Source organism: Girardinichthys multiradiatus, chromosome 8 (genome assembly GCF_021462225.1).
Source record: "Girardinichthys multiradiatus isolate DD_20200921_A chromosome 8, DD_fGirMul_XY1, whole genome shotgun sequence".
NCBI lineage: Eukaryota > Metazoa > Chordata > Actinopteri > Cyprinodontiformes > Goodeidae > Girardinichthys > Girardinichthys multiradiatus.
Genome location: NC_061801.1, coordinates 3,265,541 through 3,283,720, shown reverse-complemented (window position 1 = coordinate 3,283,720; position 18,180 = coordinate 3,265,541). Strand labels below are relative to the sequence as shown.

The following is an 18,180-nucleotide window of genomic DNA, read 5'->3' as shown; positions in this document are numbered from 1 at the left end:
TGACCTACTGACTGCCCAGACTCACTCTGAACCCAGTGGTATCTTACAATGTTGAGCCTGGAAAACCAGTAAAAAAAATATTTGTCGGCTTGCTGTCTAAAGTTTACGGAGTTCTTATTATTCTGATTTGATGGCTGATTACGTTGATGGTTGTGATTGGTTTTTGCTCAGAACGTCATCTGCAGCAGTGAATTGTGGGTAATATACTTCGGCGAAGTCCACTTAGATGCGGGCTTCGCCGAAGAGTGGATGGGGGGCGCAAAGGGGGCGGGGCTAAGGACCACTCTGGAGAATTGGGACACACTACGCACTCGAACCCATCAACGGGAATGCGCAATACAGGGACACAAGGGTGGAAGTGCGGGTATTGGGACAGGGCCATTAGTGTAGTCCATCAGTAATGCTAACAACAGACTATATGCAAAAGTCTATGAAATTACCCTTTAACGTCAGTCACTGTTATCTAGCTGTTGGAACAGGAGTACATGATGTTTAAGTACTCAACACAAAATGGCCACAATGTAGTTGCTCTCTACGAAGATGGTCAAAGGGTTAGGAGTAGGGTCAGGGTTAGGTCATACAAATGAATGGAAGTCAATGGAAGTCAATGCAAAGTCCTTACAAAGACAGTAAAACAGGGACGTTTGTGTGTGTGTGTGTGTGAGTCTGAGTGCAAGACATGGAGAGAATAGAATCATGGAGGCGTATGCTCCCGAACTACCGCCCAGAACTCGGAAACCATAAGGTCTATCGATGTCATTCTTGTACCGTTTCTCTCAGAACGGACAGGGGAACGAGAATATTAACACTTTTTTGTTGAAAATATAATATTAAAGGCACAACACTAGGTGAAATAAAGGGAAAAATGGAGAAAAAGACAAAACTGCGTGAACATGCTCTCAAACAACATCTAATAAATCAGAAATTACAAGGGCTATCGATTTGATTTATGCACCGTAGGTATCAGCAGGCATCGTTGAATAATGCTGGAGATTTTAGTGTGTCTACATAAATCCGTGTAGGAGATCCTTTAGTTATCAGGCTCCTCTCCTGTGGAACCAGCTCCCAGCTTTAGTCCGTGAGGCAGACACCCTGTCTACTTTTAAGGCTAGGCTTAAAACTTTCCTTTTTGATAAAGCTTATAGTTAGAGTGACTTAGTTTATCAGGGAGGGAGCCTTCCTCCCTCCCTGTTGGTTGGAGTAAGGGGGAGTCAGGTTTAGCCTAAGCTCAGCTAGCTCAGTTATGGTTGAGGGGCAAGCACACCCTCCATTTCTGCTACCTGTATGACCCCTTCTCTTTTGGTTGTGATCAGTCTGACAGAGAGAAGTATCCCAATCGTTGTGGTTTTTAGTATAACAATGACCATCAGTGGGACCCTTTGTGTGGTGCCTTGAGACGACATTGTTGTAAATAAGCGCCGTTTAACTGAATAATCTGAATTGAAACTATCTGTGTAGTTATGCTGCTATAGGCTTAGGCTGCTGGAGGACATAACGACCACTTTCACCCTCTTTGCTACATTCTCACACTACTCTCCAATTTTGCTTTATTTGCTGTTATTTCAGCTTTTAACCTTGTTCTCTCTATTCTTTTCCTAGAAGCTACACCTGGCCTGACTCTGTGTCTACCTGTGACACCTTTCTGGAGAGGGGAATCGTCCGAGCTTCTGCTGGCAACAACTTAATGCTCACCCTCTACCGATGATCCACATGACCCTGTCTTTCAGTGTTTAACCCTTTCTCTCTCCTAGACATGACAGTTGACTGAGCTTTTACTGTGACTAACTCTATGTGCTCTCTTTCAGACTCTAACCTTGAAAACTGGCTCAGAGTTTATCTGTTCTTTCTTTCTAGGTGAAACAACTAAAGGAGCTACATCCATTAACATTTACTTTTCCTTCCCATAGAAAGTACTCCTGGATCAGTGCTTCTGTGTTCTCTTTGTGTCTCTGCTCTGTTCTCTGAAACCCCCAGTCGGTCGTGGCAGATGGCCGCTCACACTGAGCCTGGTTCTGCTGGAGGTTTCTTCCTGTTAAAAGGGAGTTTTTCCTCTCCACTGTCACTACATGCATGCTCAGTATGAGGGATTGCTGCAAAGTCAACGCCAGTGACTGTCCACTGTCTCTACATGCTCATCCAGGAGGAGTGAATGCTGCAAGTCACTGACTGGATGCAATCTGCTGGGTTTCCTTAGATAGAAAAACTTTTTATCCAATTTGAATAAATAACTAACTCTGACTGCACTGTTCAATGATTAGGATTAATTGGAATGTATGTACCTGACTGTTGTGAAGTGCCTTGAGACAACATGTGTTGTGAATTGGCACTATATAAATAAAACTGAATTGAATTGAATCAAATTGGAATGTATATAATTGGCTTTGAAGCTCTCTGTAGGATTGGATTGAATTGACTATGTAACTCTATAACTGACACTTTTTGTGAATTGGCAGTGTCTTAATAAACCAAACTAAAATTATTTCAACAATAGGAGTCCAGTTGCCATCTATTGTAGGAGTGGGGGAAATGTAAAAAGCTGTTTAAATGTAGCTGAATTGTTCCTTGGGTTGATCAAACAGGCTATTGCAGCCTGACTTTTTGATGCCTTTCTTTAGGCTTAATGTGGACATACAGGCTAAAAAGACACCAATAAGAACCAATAAAAAACACTTTTCCATAGTTCCTGTCTTTCACTTCAAAATACCTTCACATACTCTGTCAAGTTGCCATGGATGGTTTGTGTGTCATACTCTTTGATGGTCCAGGAAGGCTTAAACTTCTCATTGTCCATTATATCGATGGATTTTATATCCACGTAAAGAGGATTCCTTTTGATGTTAGGCTTCAGAGTTCCTGACGTTATGTGCTTCTCCAGATATTGGTCCACAAACACCACAGGACTCCCCTCTGGTAATGGAGGAGTCTTTCTTTCAGGTCGTGCTGTTTGTTCCCTCTGTTGAAAAAAAGATATCATTATATTCACATCTAACTTTAGGCAGACCAATTTGAAACAATAAATTAGATATTGTAGATAAATTCACAAAGCACCATAAACCTAAACTTGCTGCCTTTTTAATGTGCTCTGGCCCTTAGGGAAGAATACAGCTCTGTTTAGTTATTGTTTTAACTATCTTTTGGTTGTTGAAGCCTGCATGTGACTTGATATGATTGCGATCAAGCTTTTTCTTAAATATTTCTTATTTAATTTGAGGAACTAAAGACTAATATAACATATTACACTCTTCTTATTTTCTAAATAAAACCCACTCAAAAGGCAAAGCCACATTCTAAAAAAGCTGGCATATGGGCAACAAAAGACTGGGAAAGTTGCAGAATGCTCAGAAAACACCTGTTTGGAACATTCTGCAGGTGAACAGGTCAATTAGAAACAGATGAGTGTGATGATTGGTTATAAAAGGAGCATCCCTGAAAGGCTCAGTCGTTCACAAGCAAGGACGGGGCGAGGTTCACCATTTTGTGAACAACTGTGTGAGCTGAGTAAGATACATACAGGTTTTGGAGCAACATTCAAGTAACATCTTCAGCGAAATACGGCAACGGAGACCTTGGACTGTTGAGCTACTGGAGTTGTAAATCAAGACAAAATAGGAAAGAAGTCCACCACATAGCTCCAATAATCAGTTCCCAAAAGCTTATTGAATTTTGTTAAAAGGAAAGGTGATGTAACACTGTGGTAACATGCCCCTGTCCCAGGTTTGCTGGAGCCTGTTGAAGGCATCAAATTCAAAATTAGTGAATATAGAGCTTTGGAACGTGACGTCACGGTTGTAGACTTAGATAGCGACGCAGTGGCTGATGGGATATGAGCGCCATCTTGAAGGGCCATAGACATAAGCACCAAAGACTAAACTTTCGCGTTGAATTTTTAAACCTTAGTAGGTTCACAAAACCTAACAATGGTACGAACCTGTTGTGTTATTGGATGTAATGTCCGGTCACATGACCGAAAGGGTAACAAGATCGAAAATGGACTTTCATTTCATTGTTTTCCCACCTGGAAACAACGCCAGGGAGCTCATGTATCTGACCTAACAAAAAGGAGACGAATGGCTTGGATATCAGCGGTGAGACGTCCTGACATAATCTTCTCCAGCATCCCAACATACTTGCAAATTTGTTATAGACATTTCCATTCTGGTGAGTGTCTAAATTCGGTTTGTTGGTCATTTTGTCCTGGTGTACTTCGTCAATGGTTTATTCAATTCAACTTAGTTTAGTTACATTTTTTTTAACTTTAGTATTAGTTTTATAGAAGTGGGTAAACCTAGGTTAGGTCGGGTTTATATTTTGTATGTAGCATATTCTGAGTTTAGACAGAGTGTACATCGGGGTTATTACATTAATGTAAAATAAACTGTTTTAATTTTCTAGTGTTATCAGTTTTACAGCAGTTATGCTGATCTGTGTTCCAATATGTCCTTTTCAAGGCAAACCTTCATATGAAATGGATGAGTTAAATCCTGACTGGGTTCCAACGCTGCACATGGGTCACTCTGAAATAAAAGTCTCAACATCAGACAGACATGCTCATCGATTAAAGAGACGTTACAGCTGTGCACAAGCAGAAGTTGAAGGCCAGGCAGCAATGGACATGGTGGATCAACAAGTTGAAGAGGGATTAGCACAAGTTATAGAGACTGAAGAAACCCCAGAAGATATACGTATTGAAGATACTTTAGAGGAGGCTATAGAGGAGGAGCAAGTTGTGGAGGAAACCCCAAGACAGGAGCTCAGTGAGGCTGCAGATGGGGAAGAGGAAGAATTGGTAAATGAACCAGCAGCAAAGAGGCAACAAATAGAATGTCAGTTGTGTGAGCAAAGAAGAGCAGAAATAAAATGTCTGTTACAAGAGAACAGGGAGCTCAGGTCAGAGCTGAAGAAAAACAGCTGGACCAAGATTTTTTTAAGGATGACACAAGAAAGGTCAAGTATTATACAGGTCTTCCTTGCTTTGTCATCTTGTTATCATTGTTTAACACTGTTAGGCCTTTTCTGCCAGCATCTAAAAAAATGTCACAATTTCAAATGGTTTTACTTACACTAACCCTAACCCTTAGACTTGATCTACCTGTTCAGCATCTTTGCCATCTTTTTAATGTGTCACATAAAACTCTGTCCGACACCCTAGATGTGTTGCATGCACGCCTTACGCCCAAGGTAAACTGACCTGAGAGGCATTGTTTAGAAGCCACAATGCCACCTCAGTTTTTGGAAACATTTGGAAAACGTGTAGCCATTATTGTTGACTGCTTTGAAATAGGCACAGAAAGACCCTCAAATTTAAAAGCACGCGCACAATCTTTCACTCGTTACAAAGGAAGACACACTATAAAATACCTTGTTGGCATCACACCACATGGTTCAATTTCTTTTATTTCCGAGGGTTGGGGTGGACGTGCATCAGACAAGCACATAACAGAAAACTGTGGCCTTCTATCCAAATTATTACCTGGGGACATTGTGTTAGCTGACAGAGGCTTTGATATTAAAGATAGTGTGGGAATGATGTGTGCTGAGGTCAAAATTCCATCATTCACTAAAGGGAGATGTCAACTTGATGCTAAAGATGTTGAACAAACACAAGCAATAGCCCACCTTAGAATTAATGTGTAAAGAGTGATTGGATGCATGAGAAACAAATACAAAATGTTACACAGGACTATACCAATTAGGTTGCTGCTTACATGTGAGGGTGAAGAGGTGACACTTCTTGACAAGATTGTCTACGTATGCTGCAGTTTAGTGAACATGTGTTCCAGTGTGGTTGTAAAACCTAATGCAAATGAAACCTGCACATGTTAATGTGAAAGTGCAATGAAGGTACTGATGTTATGTAAATGTAGGTTGTAAAAAAATGTTGCATTCATTGTTGTTGAAGTATTTGTACATTTGAATTATAACAGTAAAGTGACTGTTTTTTCTCATTTAATAAATATTCATGTGGTAAACATTCATAAACATTTCATTGAATCACTTCAGGTAATGTGATGAAAAAGATCAAATTTTAAGTAAACATTTGATGTAATTAAACATTTGAAAGTAAACATTTAAAGGCAACACATATTGATGTAATAGATCCCATTTAAAGTATATATTGATTTATTTAACATATTTCAGGTAACAAGTAAGCATGTAACTAAATAGATCCAATCTTTGAGTAAAAAACTGAGGAAATTAAACATTTCAAAGTAAACATTAAAAGGTAACCAATGTGATCAGATCACATTTTTAAGTAAACATTTGATGCATAACATTTCAGGTAACAAGTAAATATGTAATGAAATATATCCTATTTCTAAGAAATCATTTAATGTAATTAAACACTTCAAAGAAAACATTTTATGTAAACGTGATGAACATCATCTGAGATAAAACCCTTATATAGGGGAAATTGCTTCACAAAAATAAGAAGTGCAACTATAAGTCGAACAGCACAATTTACATGTAGTCCAATTACTTTTTACCCAGTTATATCTCCCTCAAAGCTGGGGTACAGGCGTGCTCTGAGAAATATCTACCGACAAGCTCAGGGAGACAAATATTTTTAAAGAAACTTTGTGCTTTTTGGAGGCGTGGTTCCCAGAATTTCTGATCTGGAAAGACACGGACCACAGCCATGTCTTTCTGGGTCCACACAACAAGGTCACAGTAGTTTGATTTTGTTACAAAGATCTCAGTTTGTGCCTGTATGTATTATGAATGTTGTTTCTTCAGGTGAAGTTCATTGCCAGACAACTGAAGGCAAACGTTTTTGTCATTTGCATCCACGGCCTGCTGGATGCGACATGTCCTATATTTGAAGGGCACTTTTTCTCAAGGCATCCATTCCCACAGCAATCACACATCGTGAGTCCATCAGGAGATGCTCCAAGTTCAGGGAAGTTGGTGTTTATGATGAAACCACATGGTTTAACTTGTAGATTTTTGTGACTGCTTGCTGTAATTTTAATGTAGGCTTTTTGTGCATCACCCTCATGCTTCACACCCCACCTTGTTTGCACTGTAGACACTGTTGCCTGGGTTACACACCTGTTTAACAACTATCAGTGCTGGGCTTTCCAAACTAGTGGCAAATACAGCATGCATACTGGAAGCTGTAATTCATCCAGCTCTATATTCATACCAGGCAGAACACGTGCTGCAGTCTTGTGTGCTTTTCAATAGTTTCTGCCTGCTCATCTGTCACTACTGCAGCATCTTTGTATTTTTCACAGCACTGCAAAATAGCTGACAGGTCATTGGACTCTATGCTTTTGTTGTGCAGAGATGCAAGTGACTGAGGTAAGATCTGCTCAGTGTGGGTGAATTGTGTGTAATATTTCTCCATTTTTGACAAACCAACAGCCTTGCTGTGCTCTAGTAGCGTGTCAAGCAGAGGAGCCAAATCTTCCAGATTTGCTGTTGGGGTTTTTCTTTTTTGTGGATGGCTTCTTCTGGCTGTTGTTGGGACTTTTGTGTGGGTTTTTGGTCAAGTGTCTTCTTTTGAGAAGCTGAAGTACTATAGTAAATTTTATGGCCGACTTCTGGATGAATCTTAGTCAGATTGCCAGGTAATACCCAGTATGCTGGCTCATCTGTAAAAGTTTTTCTGCCTCGTATCCTCACTGTTGCTTCCAGCTTAAAAAATAGGGCACCGATGTGAGTGCAGGTCTCAGCTACCCCTGCCATGCAGGTGCAGTGTGCACACTCAACTGTGCCAGTGTCGCTCAGAGAGTCTGAGAGTGCATAACACACAATTAAAATGGTGAATGGAAAGACAGCAAAATAAATAAAATCTATATATATGTATGTGTAATTTTACAAATAACTGTTCAGTTAAATGATCAACTCTACTATTCCAATCAACTTTTGAGTATAAAATAATAACCATGATGTTGTGATTTCAAAGAGAGTATTCGTTACAAAGCGGAAACGCTTAATGGCCTATTTCACCAAATTTTCTACTACTACTCTTTGATCTACATTAAACACTACAACACTTCATCCCTTTGAACCTGATTTCTCTATTTGATTAGAGTGAAGTATTCTAATCAAGGCTTGAAGTGTCTACATATTGTTCTTAGACGAGCTCAAGGTAGTAAACGTTAGGTGTAATTGCCCTTTAACCATTTCAAACTCGGAGCTTCTTAAATCAGTTCAAAACGTACCTTAAAAAGCATGTGATCACATTTTCTCATACTCAATATACAAAAAAAAAAGACAGACGACTGATTTTAAAAGAACATACAGTAAGACTTTATGTAAAATTAAGGAGACAAGAGCAACGTACCTTTGTTCGAACCACAACGTATTGTTAGGGCTTGCGAGATATAGGACCCCAGAATGCAGACTAGAAGGCAGCATGTCGGTGAGTAAAAAGGTTTTAATGACAAAAAACAAAAACTCACTCTCAGCAGGAGTCAGGAACAAAACAACAAACGGGCAGGCGAGACAGGCATGGCATGATCCAAAAACAAGACTTGAGCATGAAAAATATTTCCGCGACAACTAACTGAACAGGTATGTATATATGGAGTGAAAACCAGGTGGAGCAAGGAGACAGATTAACTTGGTGCAGGTGAACCGAATAAACTTAATTGACAGACAGAACAAAACGTGGCTGCGGCAAAAACAGAGACTCTTGAACACAAACTAACAGAAACTAGAAAAAACATGAAGCAAAAGCATAACCAGATCTGAAAACCAAACTTGGGCATCTGGTATCCCCCCTCAAAGGTGGATACCAGACGCCCACAAGAGTCCAAACAAAAGACAACCCAACCAGGGCGGGCGGTGGGGGCCTCGGTAGGAGGTTGTCCCCAGCAGGCACAGAGTTCCGGTGGGCGACCAGGAGGTCTTCCCAAGCAGGCACAGAGTTCCGGTGGGTGACCGGACCTGCACCACAGAGTTCTGGGCGGTCGGCGGCGAAGCTGTGGAGACCTGCGACAAAGACGTGGAGGCTGACAGAAGCGTAGAGACCGTGGCGGCCTGCGACGGGAAACTGCAGGTAGGTCAGGAGGCCGACCGAGCAGAGTAGAGGATCCCCCAGAAACTCTGTGGAACTCTGGAGGCGTGGAGCCTGGCGAACCCTCAGAGGCAGAAGCAGAGCCTGGCGCACCCTCGTCTCTGGGTTCAAAGGCCAGAACGAGGACAAACTGTTCCTTGAACCCCTCATGAACAGGGTTCGACGGCGCTTCCTCCTCGAACCCCTCATCTCTGGGTTCAGAGGCCAGAACGAGGACAAAACATTCCTTAAACCCCTCAGGAACAGGGTTCGGCGGCGCTTCCTCCTCGAACCCCTCGTCGCAGGGTTCAGAAGCCAGAATGAGGACAAGTTGCTCCTTGAACCCTTCAGGAACAGGGTCCGGCGGCGCTTCCTCCTCGAACCCCTTGTTGCAGGGTTCAGAAGCCAGAATGAGGACAAGTTGCTCCTTGAACCCTTCAGGAACAGAGTCCGGCGGCACTTCCTCCTCGAACCCCTCGTCGCAGGGTTCAGAAGCCAGAATGAGGACCAGTTCCTCACTGAACCCCTGCAGACTAGGAACAGGAGCTGAGGCATCGCCGAGACCCTCAGTGGCGTGAGCAGAGGCTGAGGCGTCAGCCGGACCCTCAGTGGCGTGAGCCGGGGCGTCCCTCTTACAACGTCCTCTGCGACGTGTGGAGGGGGTTGAGGCTGACTTAGGGTCTGGCCTGGAGTCAGGCTGTGGTATGTCTGGCCTGGAGTCAGGCTGTGGACCTGGCGTGGGCTGCTCTGCAGCAGCAGCAGCTCCCTGGAGTCCTGGCGTGGGCTGCTCTGCGGCAGCAGCAGCTCCCTGGAGTCCTGGCGTGGAAGGAGGTGGACGGCAGTTAAACTGCCTTACTGCAGTACATGTATTCCTCTCCGGAGCTGATGGAGAGGGACTATGAGACTGGTCTTCCTAAAGCTCTTGATCTGTCTTGCGTAGAACCTTAATCACTCCTCCAGTTCATCAGGTGAAGACTCAGAGCCATGGGCTTGAGCAAGCGAAGACGGCATGCATGTGGCAGGCGAGGATGCGGGACTACTAGCTGCAGCGAGCCTGGGAGACAGTACTGTGGCAGACGAAGATGCGGGCTTACTTGCCGCAGCCCTCACGTCGACTGGCAGGGAAACCACCTCCTCGGCAGCCGAACCACAGGAAGGCGCTCCGTGCCGACATCTCTTGCGGCGGGAGAAGGCCGAAGACTTCGGCCCTGTCCCAATACCCGCACTTTCACCCTTGTGTCCCTAAATTGCGCGTTCCCGTTGACGGGTTCGAGTGCGTAGTGTGTCCCAATTCTCCAGCGTGGTCCTTAGCCTCGCCCCATTTGTGCCCCACATCTGCCCTTCGGCGAAGCCCGCATCTTAGTGGACTTTGCCGAAGTATATTACCCACAATTCACTGCTGCAGAAGATGTTCTGAGCAAAAACCAATCACAACCGTCAACGTAACCAGCCATCAAATCAGAATAATAAGAACTGCGTAAACTTTAGACAGCAAGCCGACAAATATATTTTTTTACTGGTTTTCCAGGCTCAACATTGTAACATACCACTGGGTTCAGAGTGAGTCTGGGCAGTCAGTAGGTCATAACACTGAAGTTACCTTTCAAACAAACACTGGCGCGGCGAGAGTCTGTTGTATAAACCTGTCGCTTCCTGCACTTTCTTCTCCTCAAAACAATTGCTTGTTGCAGTTTTAAATAATTTTTTTAGCAGCAAGACTGTGAAAACAGCACTGGTTCCCGCCCTTTTTGATGTTGCAGTTACAGTGCAGAGGTGCAAGTCGATGACGTAATCCCTACTGTCCCAATTCTCCAATTTTGCATGCTTGTAACCTGCGCACTTTAACCCTTACATGTACTTGTACAAAGTAAACACTTCATAGAGGGGTGTAGGGTGTAGTGCGGGAATTGGGACAGGGCCTTCACTGCCGTACCAGAATGCCCAGCCAGGGGAGCAGGCGGAGAACGACGCTGAACCGCCTCACGCTCCATCTGCTCCAGCAGCAGTGGAGAGGGTCGGTCAGCAGATTCCTCATCACCTCCTCCTTCTGCCGTTCAACCCAGCAATCCAAGGCGTATGCCTTCTGTTTCTCCGCGGGGTCCATGGTTGGCGGAAACATTCTGTTATGGCTTACGAGATATAGGACCCCAGAATGCAGACTAGAAGGCAGCATGTCGGTAAGTAAAAAGGTTTTAATGACAAAAAACAAAAACTCACTCACAGCAGGAGGCAGGAACAAAACAACAAACGGGCAGGCGAGACAGGCATGGCATGATTCGAAAACAAAACTTGAGCATGAAAAATATTTCCGCGACGACTACCTGAACAGGTGTGTACATATGGAGTGAAAAGGGGGAGAAAGGAGACAGATTAACTTGGAGCAGGTGAACCAAATAAACTTAATTGACAGACAGAACAAAACGTGGCTGTGGCAAAAACAGACTCTTGAACACAAACTAACAGAAACTAGAAAAAACATGAAGCAAAAGCATAATCAGATCCGAAAACCAAACTTGACAAAACATGAACAAGACGACAAAACTAAAGCATGACCAGGAAAATAAAACAGAAGCATGATTCAAAATCTAAGAAGAAGAATAATAATAAACAAAAGAACGAGTCAAAACCTTAACTGTGAAAAACATGAGAAAAAACCAGAAACCAAACAACCCCAAATCATAACACGTATTCACAATCCGAGGAGTTAAAAATGTCCAAATTGTGCACCCAGCCATTCGTAAATTGGACATGCGCTTCCATTGACTTTTAATTCTTAGAATTACAGGTCCTTCTCACAATATTAGCATATTGTGATAAAGTTAATTATTTTCCATAATGTCATGATGAAAATTTAACATTCATATATTTTAGATTCATTGCACACTAACTGAAATATTTCAGGTCTTTTATTGTCTTAACACGGATGATTTTGGCATACAGCTCATGAAAACCCAAAATTCCTATCTCACAAAATTAGCATATTTCATCCGACCAATAAAAGAAAAGTGTTTTTAATACAAAAAACGTCAACCTAAAAATAATCATGTACAGTTATGCACTCAATACTTGGTCGGGAATATTTGGCAGAAATGACTGCTTCAATGCGGCGTGGCATGGAGGCAATCAGCCTGTGGCACTGCTGAGGTCTTATGGAGGCCCAGGATGCTTCGATAGTGGCCTTTAGCTCATCCAGAGTGTTGGGTCTTGAGTCTCTCAACGTTCTCTTCACAATATCCCACAGATTCTCTATGGGGTTCAGGTCAGGAGAGTTGGCAGGCCAATTGAGCACAGTGATACCATGGTCAGTAAACCATTTACCAGTGGTTTTGGCACTGTGAGCAGGTGCCAGGTCGTGCTGAAAAATGAAAACTTCATCTCCATAAAGCTTTTCAGCAGATGGAAGCATGAAGTGCTCCAAAATCTCCTGATAGCTAGCTGCATTGACCCTGCCCTTGATAAAACACAGTGGGCCAACAACAGCAGCTGACACGGCACCCCAGACCATCACTGACTGTGGGTACTTGACACTGGACTTCTGGCATTTTGGCATTTCCTTCTCCCCAGTCTTCCTCCAGACTCTGGCACCTTGATTTCCGAATGACATGCAGAATTTGCTTTCATCCGAAAAAAGTACTTTGGACCACTGAGCAACAGTCCAGTGCTGCTTCTCTGTAGCCCAGATCAGGCGCTTCTGCCGCTGTTTCTGGTTCAAAAGTGGCTTGACCTGGGGAATGCGGCACCTGTAGCCCATTTCCTGCACACGCCTGTGCACGGTGGCTCCGGATGTTTCTACTCCAGACTCAGTCCACTGCTTCCGCAGGTCCCCCAAGGTCTGGAATCGGCCCTTCTCCACAATCTTCCTCAGGGTCTGGTCACCTCTTCTCGTTGTGCAGCGTTTTCAGCCACCCTTTTTCCTTCCCACAGACTTCCCACTGAGGTGCCTTGATACAGCACTCTGGGAACAGCCTATTCGTTCAGAAATTTCTTTCTGTGTCTTACCCTCTTGCTTGAGGGTGTCAATAGTGGCCTTCTGGACAGCAGTCAGGTCGGCAGTCTTACCCATGATTGGGGTTTTGAGTGATGAACCAGGCTAGGATCTTTAAAGGCCTCAGGAATCTTTTGCAGGTGTTTAGAGTTAACTCGTTGATTCAGATGATTAGGTTCATAGCTCGTTTAGAGACCCTTTTAATGATATGCTAATTTTGTGAGATAGGAATTTTGGGTTTTCATGAGCTGTATGCTAAAACCATCTGTATTAAGACAATAAAAGACCTGAAATATTTCAGTTAGTGTGCAATGAATCTAAAATATATGAATGTTAAATTTTCATCATGACATTATGGAAAATAATGAACTTTATCACAATATGCTAATATTTTGAGAAGGACCTGTATTTGCGGTATAAGCACTGACACCACAGACCAGGTATGCAAATATGTCTGGGAATGTCAGTGGAGGCAAATGTTCAGGGTCTCTCCTCCGATTTCTGCCTGCTACTGCCACAAATTGAGCTCGGCCCTGCTGCAATTAAATCAATTTCTCGGCACGTTTGCAATGTAATGCAATGCAGACGTGCACAGCGCCCCCCTACCGAACAAGATGGGTAGCTCGGTCAGCAGGGAGCTTGAGGAAGAGCAGCTGCTGACGTCACTCTGCTGCGCCCGCCGCTCGGAATGCTTTTTCGTTTTCGAGTTCTGGGCAGTACTTTGCGGGCAGACCACAAAAACAAAAAAGCGGTGTCTGCTTTGTTTTTTTTTTTGATTATGGCATAAAATGTGCAGTCGTGAAGAAGAAAATGCAAATAGGATGATTGATTATTAATTTTATTTATGGGTCAAATAATGCAGCCGCATTCTTAAAATGAAAAAGCATTTGCTGAAATGCTTTTTCATTTGAAATATGGTAATGATTTGCTTCCATAGAAATGGAGCTTGGTGATCTATTGCCAAATTATTACAGAACATTTGCAATAACATGAAATAATATCCTAAAGAGGCTTTCATTGAAATAAAAATAAATTAAAGGGTGTAATGCCCAAAGTATATTCTCCCACAATAGGAAGTAATCAAAGTTCCTGTATATTTAAAGGTAGCTGGAAATACTTTTGGCTATATAGTGTATGTTCAGGTATTGTGGTTTGTTCTGAAGCAGCAAATTATTGTGCTTTTTTGGACAGAAGAGGCTTGATCTTGTTTAACACTTCCAAACAAGGGCAGTTCTCGCAACCATGAGGCCTTAAGTCCCTCTTATCCCTAAACACACCCATCAAAGAAAATAACTGCATGAAAATCTGTTTCATTACTGATTTATTTTATTTAGTTTATTGGTGGAGTTACTGGAAATTAAGAACTAAGAGTTATTTTCTTACCTTCTTTTGTCATGTGCAGTATTTTTCTGATTAAATCACTGACTCTAAAAGTGAAACAATCATCAGAAAATCTTAATGCATACCAACAAAAGTCCTGTTATTTTTTTTTTTTACAGTATTAGTAGCCTTTATTTTTGTTAATATTTGAAAGTAAGCAGATAGGGAGTGAGGTGGAAAGAGGGGGGTGACATGCATCATTGGTATCAGGGGGCTGGAGACAAGAACATATTCAGTTGATATTTGCTGATCCTCACTGATAAATTACAAGAAATCTGTTTCTTAACTTTAACAAATTAAATAAATCTACAGTTGCACCTTTGTCCTTGGAGGTTTAATTTAAACTCCATTTTAAAACCTAGGGTTCCTTCAGGGAATGGTTTTAGTTTACTCTGGACTTAACTTAGTCTAGGATTATTTTACAGCATGACAAATAAAAGAGATTGCAGTTAGTTTGCATTAAGGCTGCAATTTTAATCTATGACTAACCTATTCACAAAGTCACAAAGAGGGATAAGTATACTGTACAGTAACTGTAGAGCTGTTGCTCCATACCTGCAAATAGACCTTGTTCTGCCATCGTCTCTGACTGGAAACATATGTTCCAACCTGGAACATACGATGAGTAGCATCCAACATCCCAACATCCAGTTGGAGGAACTTTTCAGGGTGATTGTTGTTGGGCAGAACAGAGATATCCATCTTGGCTCTGCTGCCCCATGTACAGTGACTGCTTGACCTGCCTGCAGCCTATCTTAATGCACATGCTCACTTCAGCTGGCAAGCTTGCTTAATTATTCATGAGAAGCAAGGTATTTATGAAGCTGGATCACTTGCAGGTGGAGGTCAGCTTACCTTTCCATTGACATCCTGATTCAAAGAAGTAATACTGTCAGGAAAGAAGCAAAGAGAGAGCCAGAGAGTAAGCAAGGTCTACACCATAGTGTCATGTTACGTAAAGCCAGCTGCTATATAAAGAATGGTTACATGTCTTCCTGATTCTTCATGACTCATATTATGCATGACATGATTACACGATGTATGATCCCTGACTTCTAATTTCTACTGATGTATGCTGAAGATGGTGATGTCAGTCTTTGAGCTCTGAGCTAACACTTATCACATACAGCTTCTGTAAATCAATGTGTCCCTGACCCTAGGACTTGGACCAGACCAGAATTCATTACTGATCAACACTTTGCCTCAAGAGGTAAATTAGGGCAAGAGGTCAATTAAGAAAACCAATCAGTCTTGACTGCTGTTAACCTGCAATTTCTGAGGCTGGTGACTTGGATGAACTTATCGTCTGCAGCAGAGGTGACTCTTGGTCTTCCTTTCCTGGGGCGGTCCTCATGTGAGCCAGTTTCTCTGTAGCGCTTGATGGTTTTTGTGACTGCACTTGGGGACACTTTCAAAGTTTTCCCAATTGTTCGGACTGACTGACCTTCATTTCTTAAAGTAATGCCAATACATTAGTGGGACAGATTTAATTTCAGTCGGTCATTTTCTACCGTTTATTCCATAGTGGGTCGCGGTGGAGCTGGTGCCTATCTCCAGTGGTCTATAGGTGGGAGGCGGGGTACACCCTGGACAAGTCGCCAGTCCATCGCAGGGCAACACAAAAACAACCAAGCACACACTCATTCATACACCTAAGGGCAATTTAGAGTGACCAATTAACCTAACAGGCATGTCTTTGGACTGTGGGAGGAAGATATATATATATATGCATGCATATATGCCCCCAGTGCCTCCCCAGCCTTCCCTCTAGCTCCACCCCTGAGTACTGGCAAGAATTTAAAACTACTTTCACCCCTGTGTATTATCCCACCATTAAGGTTGATGGAATAGTTTGAACCTGATCCAAGAATTTGCTCCACCCACAAGATTATTATTGAAGTTGAGGCTTTATCTGGTGCCTTTAAAATCTAAGAACTCGAAATATGACAAAAAATAAGGAATATACCTTGATAAAGATGAAGTCGTGATTCTATAGAGAATTTTTTCCATCAAATTTTTACAAAATGTGTAATAAATTGCATGATTACATTTTCCTTATTCTTTATAGTAGGCAAATCAAAATGATATGTGACCCATTTTATCAGTAAAACATTAATGAACTACATTACAATGAAAAGTAGACAGTAGAAACTCTGGGCCTGGCCCCCTTTGAGAATCGTGCCTGCGGAGGGGAACTGGGAGCCCCCCTTCCTCATTTTTCTCTCATCCCCCAACCACACACACATGCTGAATCCCATACCGACTTTCACAGACGTGCAAAACTTTCCTCCATTTCGGAAACGTTCTTCAGTTAAACATTCAGTTAAACCCCATACAGACTTAAACATACCAGTTGTCCTTTGATGGTTAAGAAAATATAAACACTTTACTTTGTATTTACACAAAAGTCTTCCTGCATCAGGCAGTTAACATTTGAGCTTCGACTAGAAAAGAAAGCTCACTTGAATTTAAACTATTCAGTTATTCAAACATAAGTCCGGACTTTGTGAGCACTAAGGGGCCCGCGCCCAAGGAGTTCCTAAAAACCTGTCATACGTCTGTGAATAAATTGTCAAAAATACCAAACACCATCGTTCATACATCATTCAGAGATTCACCCATTCATCTATCTGCCATACGCTGAGGATCCAGGCCTTTTCATTCATACATCTCATCCACACTTTTTCATCCTTCTTCATGCCCCTTCATGCCCCTGGGGGTCCACTGACCTGATTAATAGTTGGTTGATGGTCAGGCGAGTCAATATAAAATTTTTTTATATGTGCACACATTTTTAATTATTAGATTATTGACTCCAATCCCTTTAACAGGATTAATTTAACATCTCTGCAGAACACCAATCTCCACAAAGATCACAAAAATATTGCAGCTTTCTCAGTTTCAGGCTTTGACTCTCCAAGGGATCATCTTTGAATGCCCCTAGGAAAGAAAACAAAAACAAAACCTGGGCACGTGCACTTAACGGCTGTTTCTCTTTGCCTTTCAGGCAAATATTACTCAGCGCTTAAAATCTCTGCCTCTCAGGCATTTCAGAGATTTCAACTTACCTCTACTCAGTCCACCGGCTACTTATTTTCAAGGCCACTACGTGCCTTTTATAACGTTTTTTTTAATATATATCAAAATAGCTATTTTCCTGCAAGGTGGCTTAATCCCAAGCACGCATTGGCACATTAAGGAGAACCAGATGTCCTGTGTAATTTGAAAGGGATACATCTGATGTCGTTCACTTGATTTAATAACCAGAGTGGAGGACATATGGACAGCCATATTTCTAAAGTGTAACAGAAGAGACAGATGATCTTACTCCTTCTAGTTCAACGGGCCCGTTTCAGCAGTCCAAGTCCCTCCGCCTGGACCCAAAAAGAGTCCCCGTATGGGCCACCAATTATGTGGGAGAAGAAAGTTTCCTAATTTAAAAATGATGAAGAGACAACTGGTTTCCTCTCAAAGCCGACGCAGGAGACCTTGTATTCAGAATACATCTCTGAATACATCTTCATACAAAATCCCAAAGAATCCTCAAAATCCCTTTCATGAGTCAAGATATATATACAACAGTCATTTCATTGTTGTGTATGTGAGACTTTTTGACCAATCAGATGTACCCTTTCACTTACGCACATTTTGGCACTCACATCATTGATTCTCAAGCGCAGTTCCAGGAAACATCTGCAGGAAATCAAACTGGTCTACATGACTGTTTGTACCATAACAATTTCATTAGCTTATCTGGACCGCTGAACTCTAATGTCAAAGCGAACTGGCAGGATTCAGGATATCATAATTC

The 18,180-nt window shown here is 42.3% G+C and overlaps 1 protein-coding gene across 2 annotated transcripts in view; it reads right to left on the bottom strand.

The window, feature by feature from the left end:
• LOC124872670 (major intrinsically disordered NOTCH2-binding receptor 1-like homolog) overlaps positions 1-18,180 on the bottom strand; it is a 62,861-nt gene that overhangs the window by 12,540 nt on the left and 32,141 nt on the right. Inside the window, exons 2-3 of one of the 2 annotated variants that reach the window (XM_047372919.1) lie at positions 14,925-15,258; positions 2,705-2,953 (exon numbers count right to left, since the gene is read on the bottom strand). In XM_047372919.1, the coding sequence (XP_047228875.1) occupies positions 2,705-2,953; positions 14,925-15,071 (396 nt within the window). In that variant the 5' untranslated portion in view covers positions 15,072-15,258. The remainder of the gene's footprint in view (positions 1-2,704; positions 2,954-14,924; positions 15,259-18,180) is intronic. The other variant, XM_047372923.1, reaches the window with a different exon arrangement.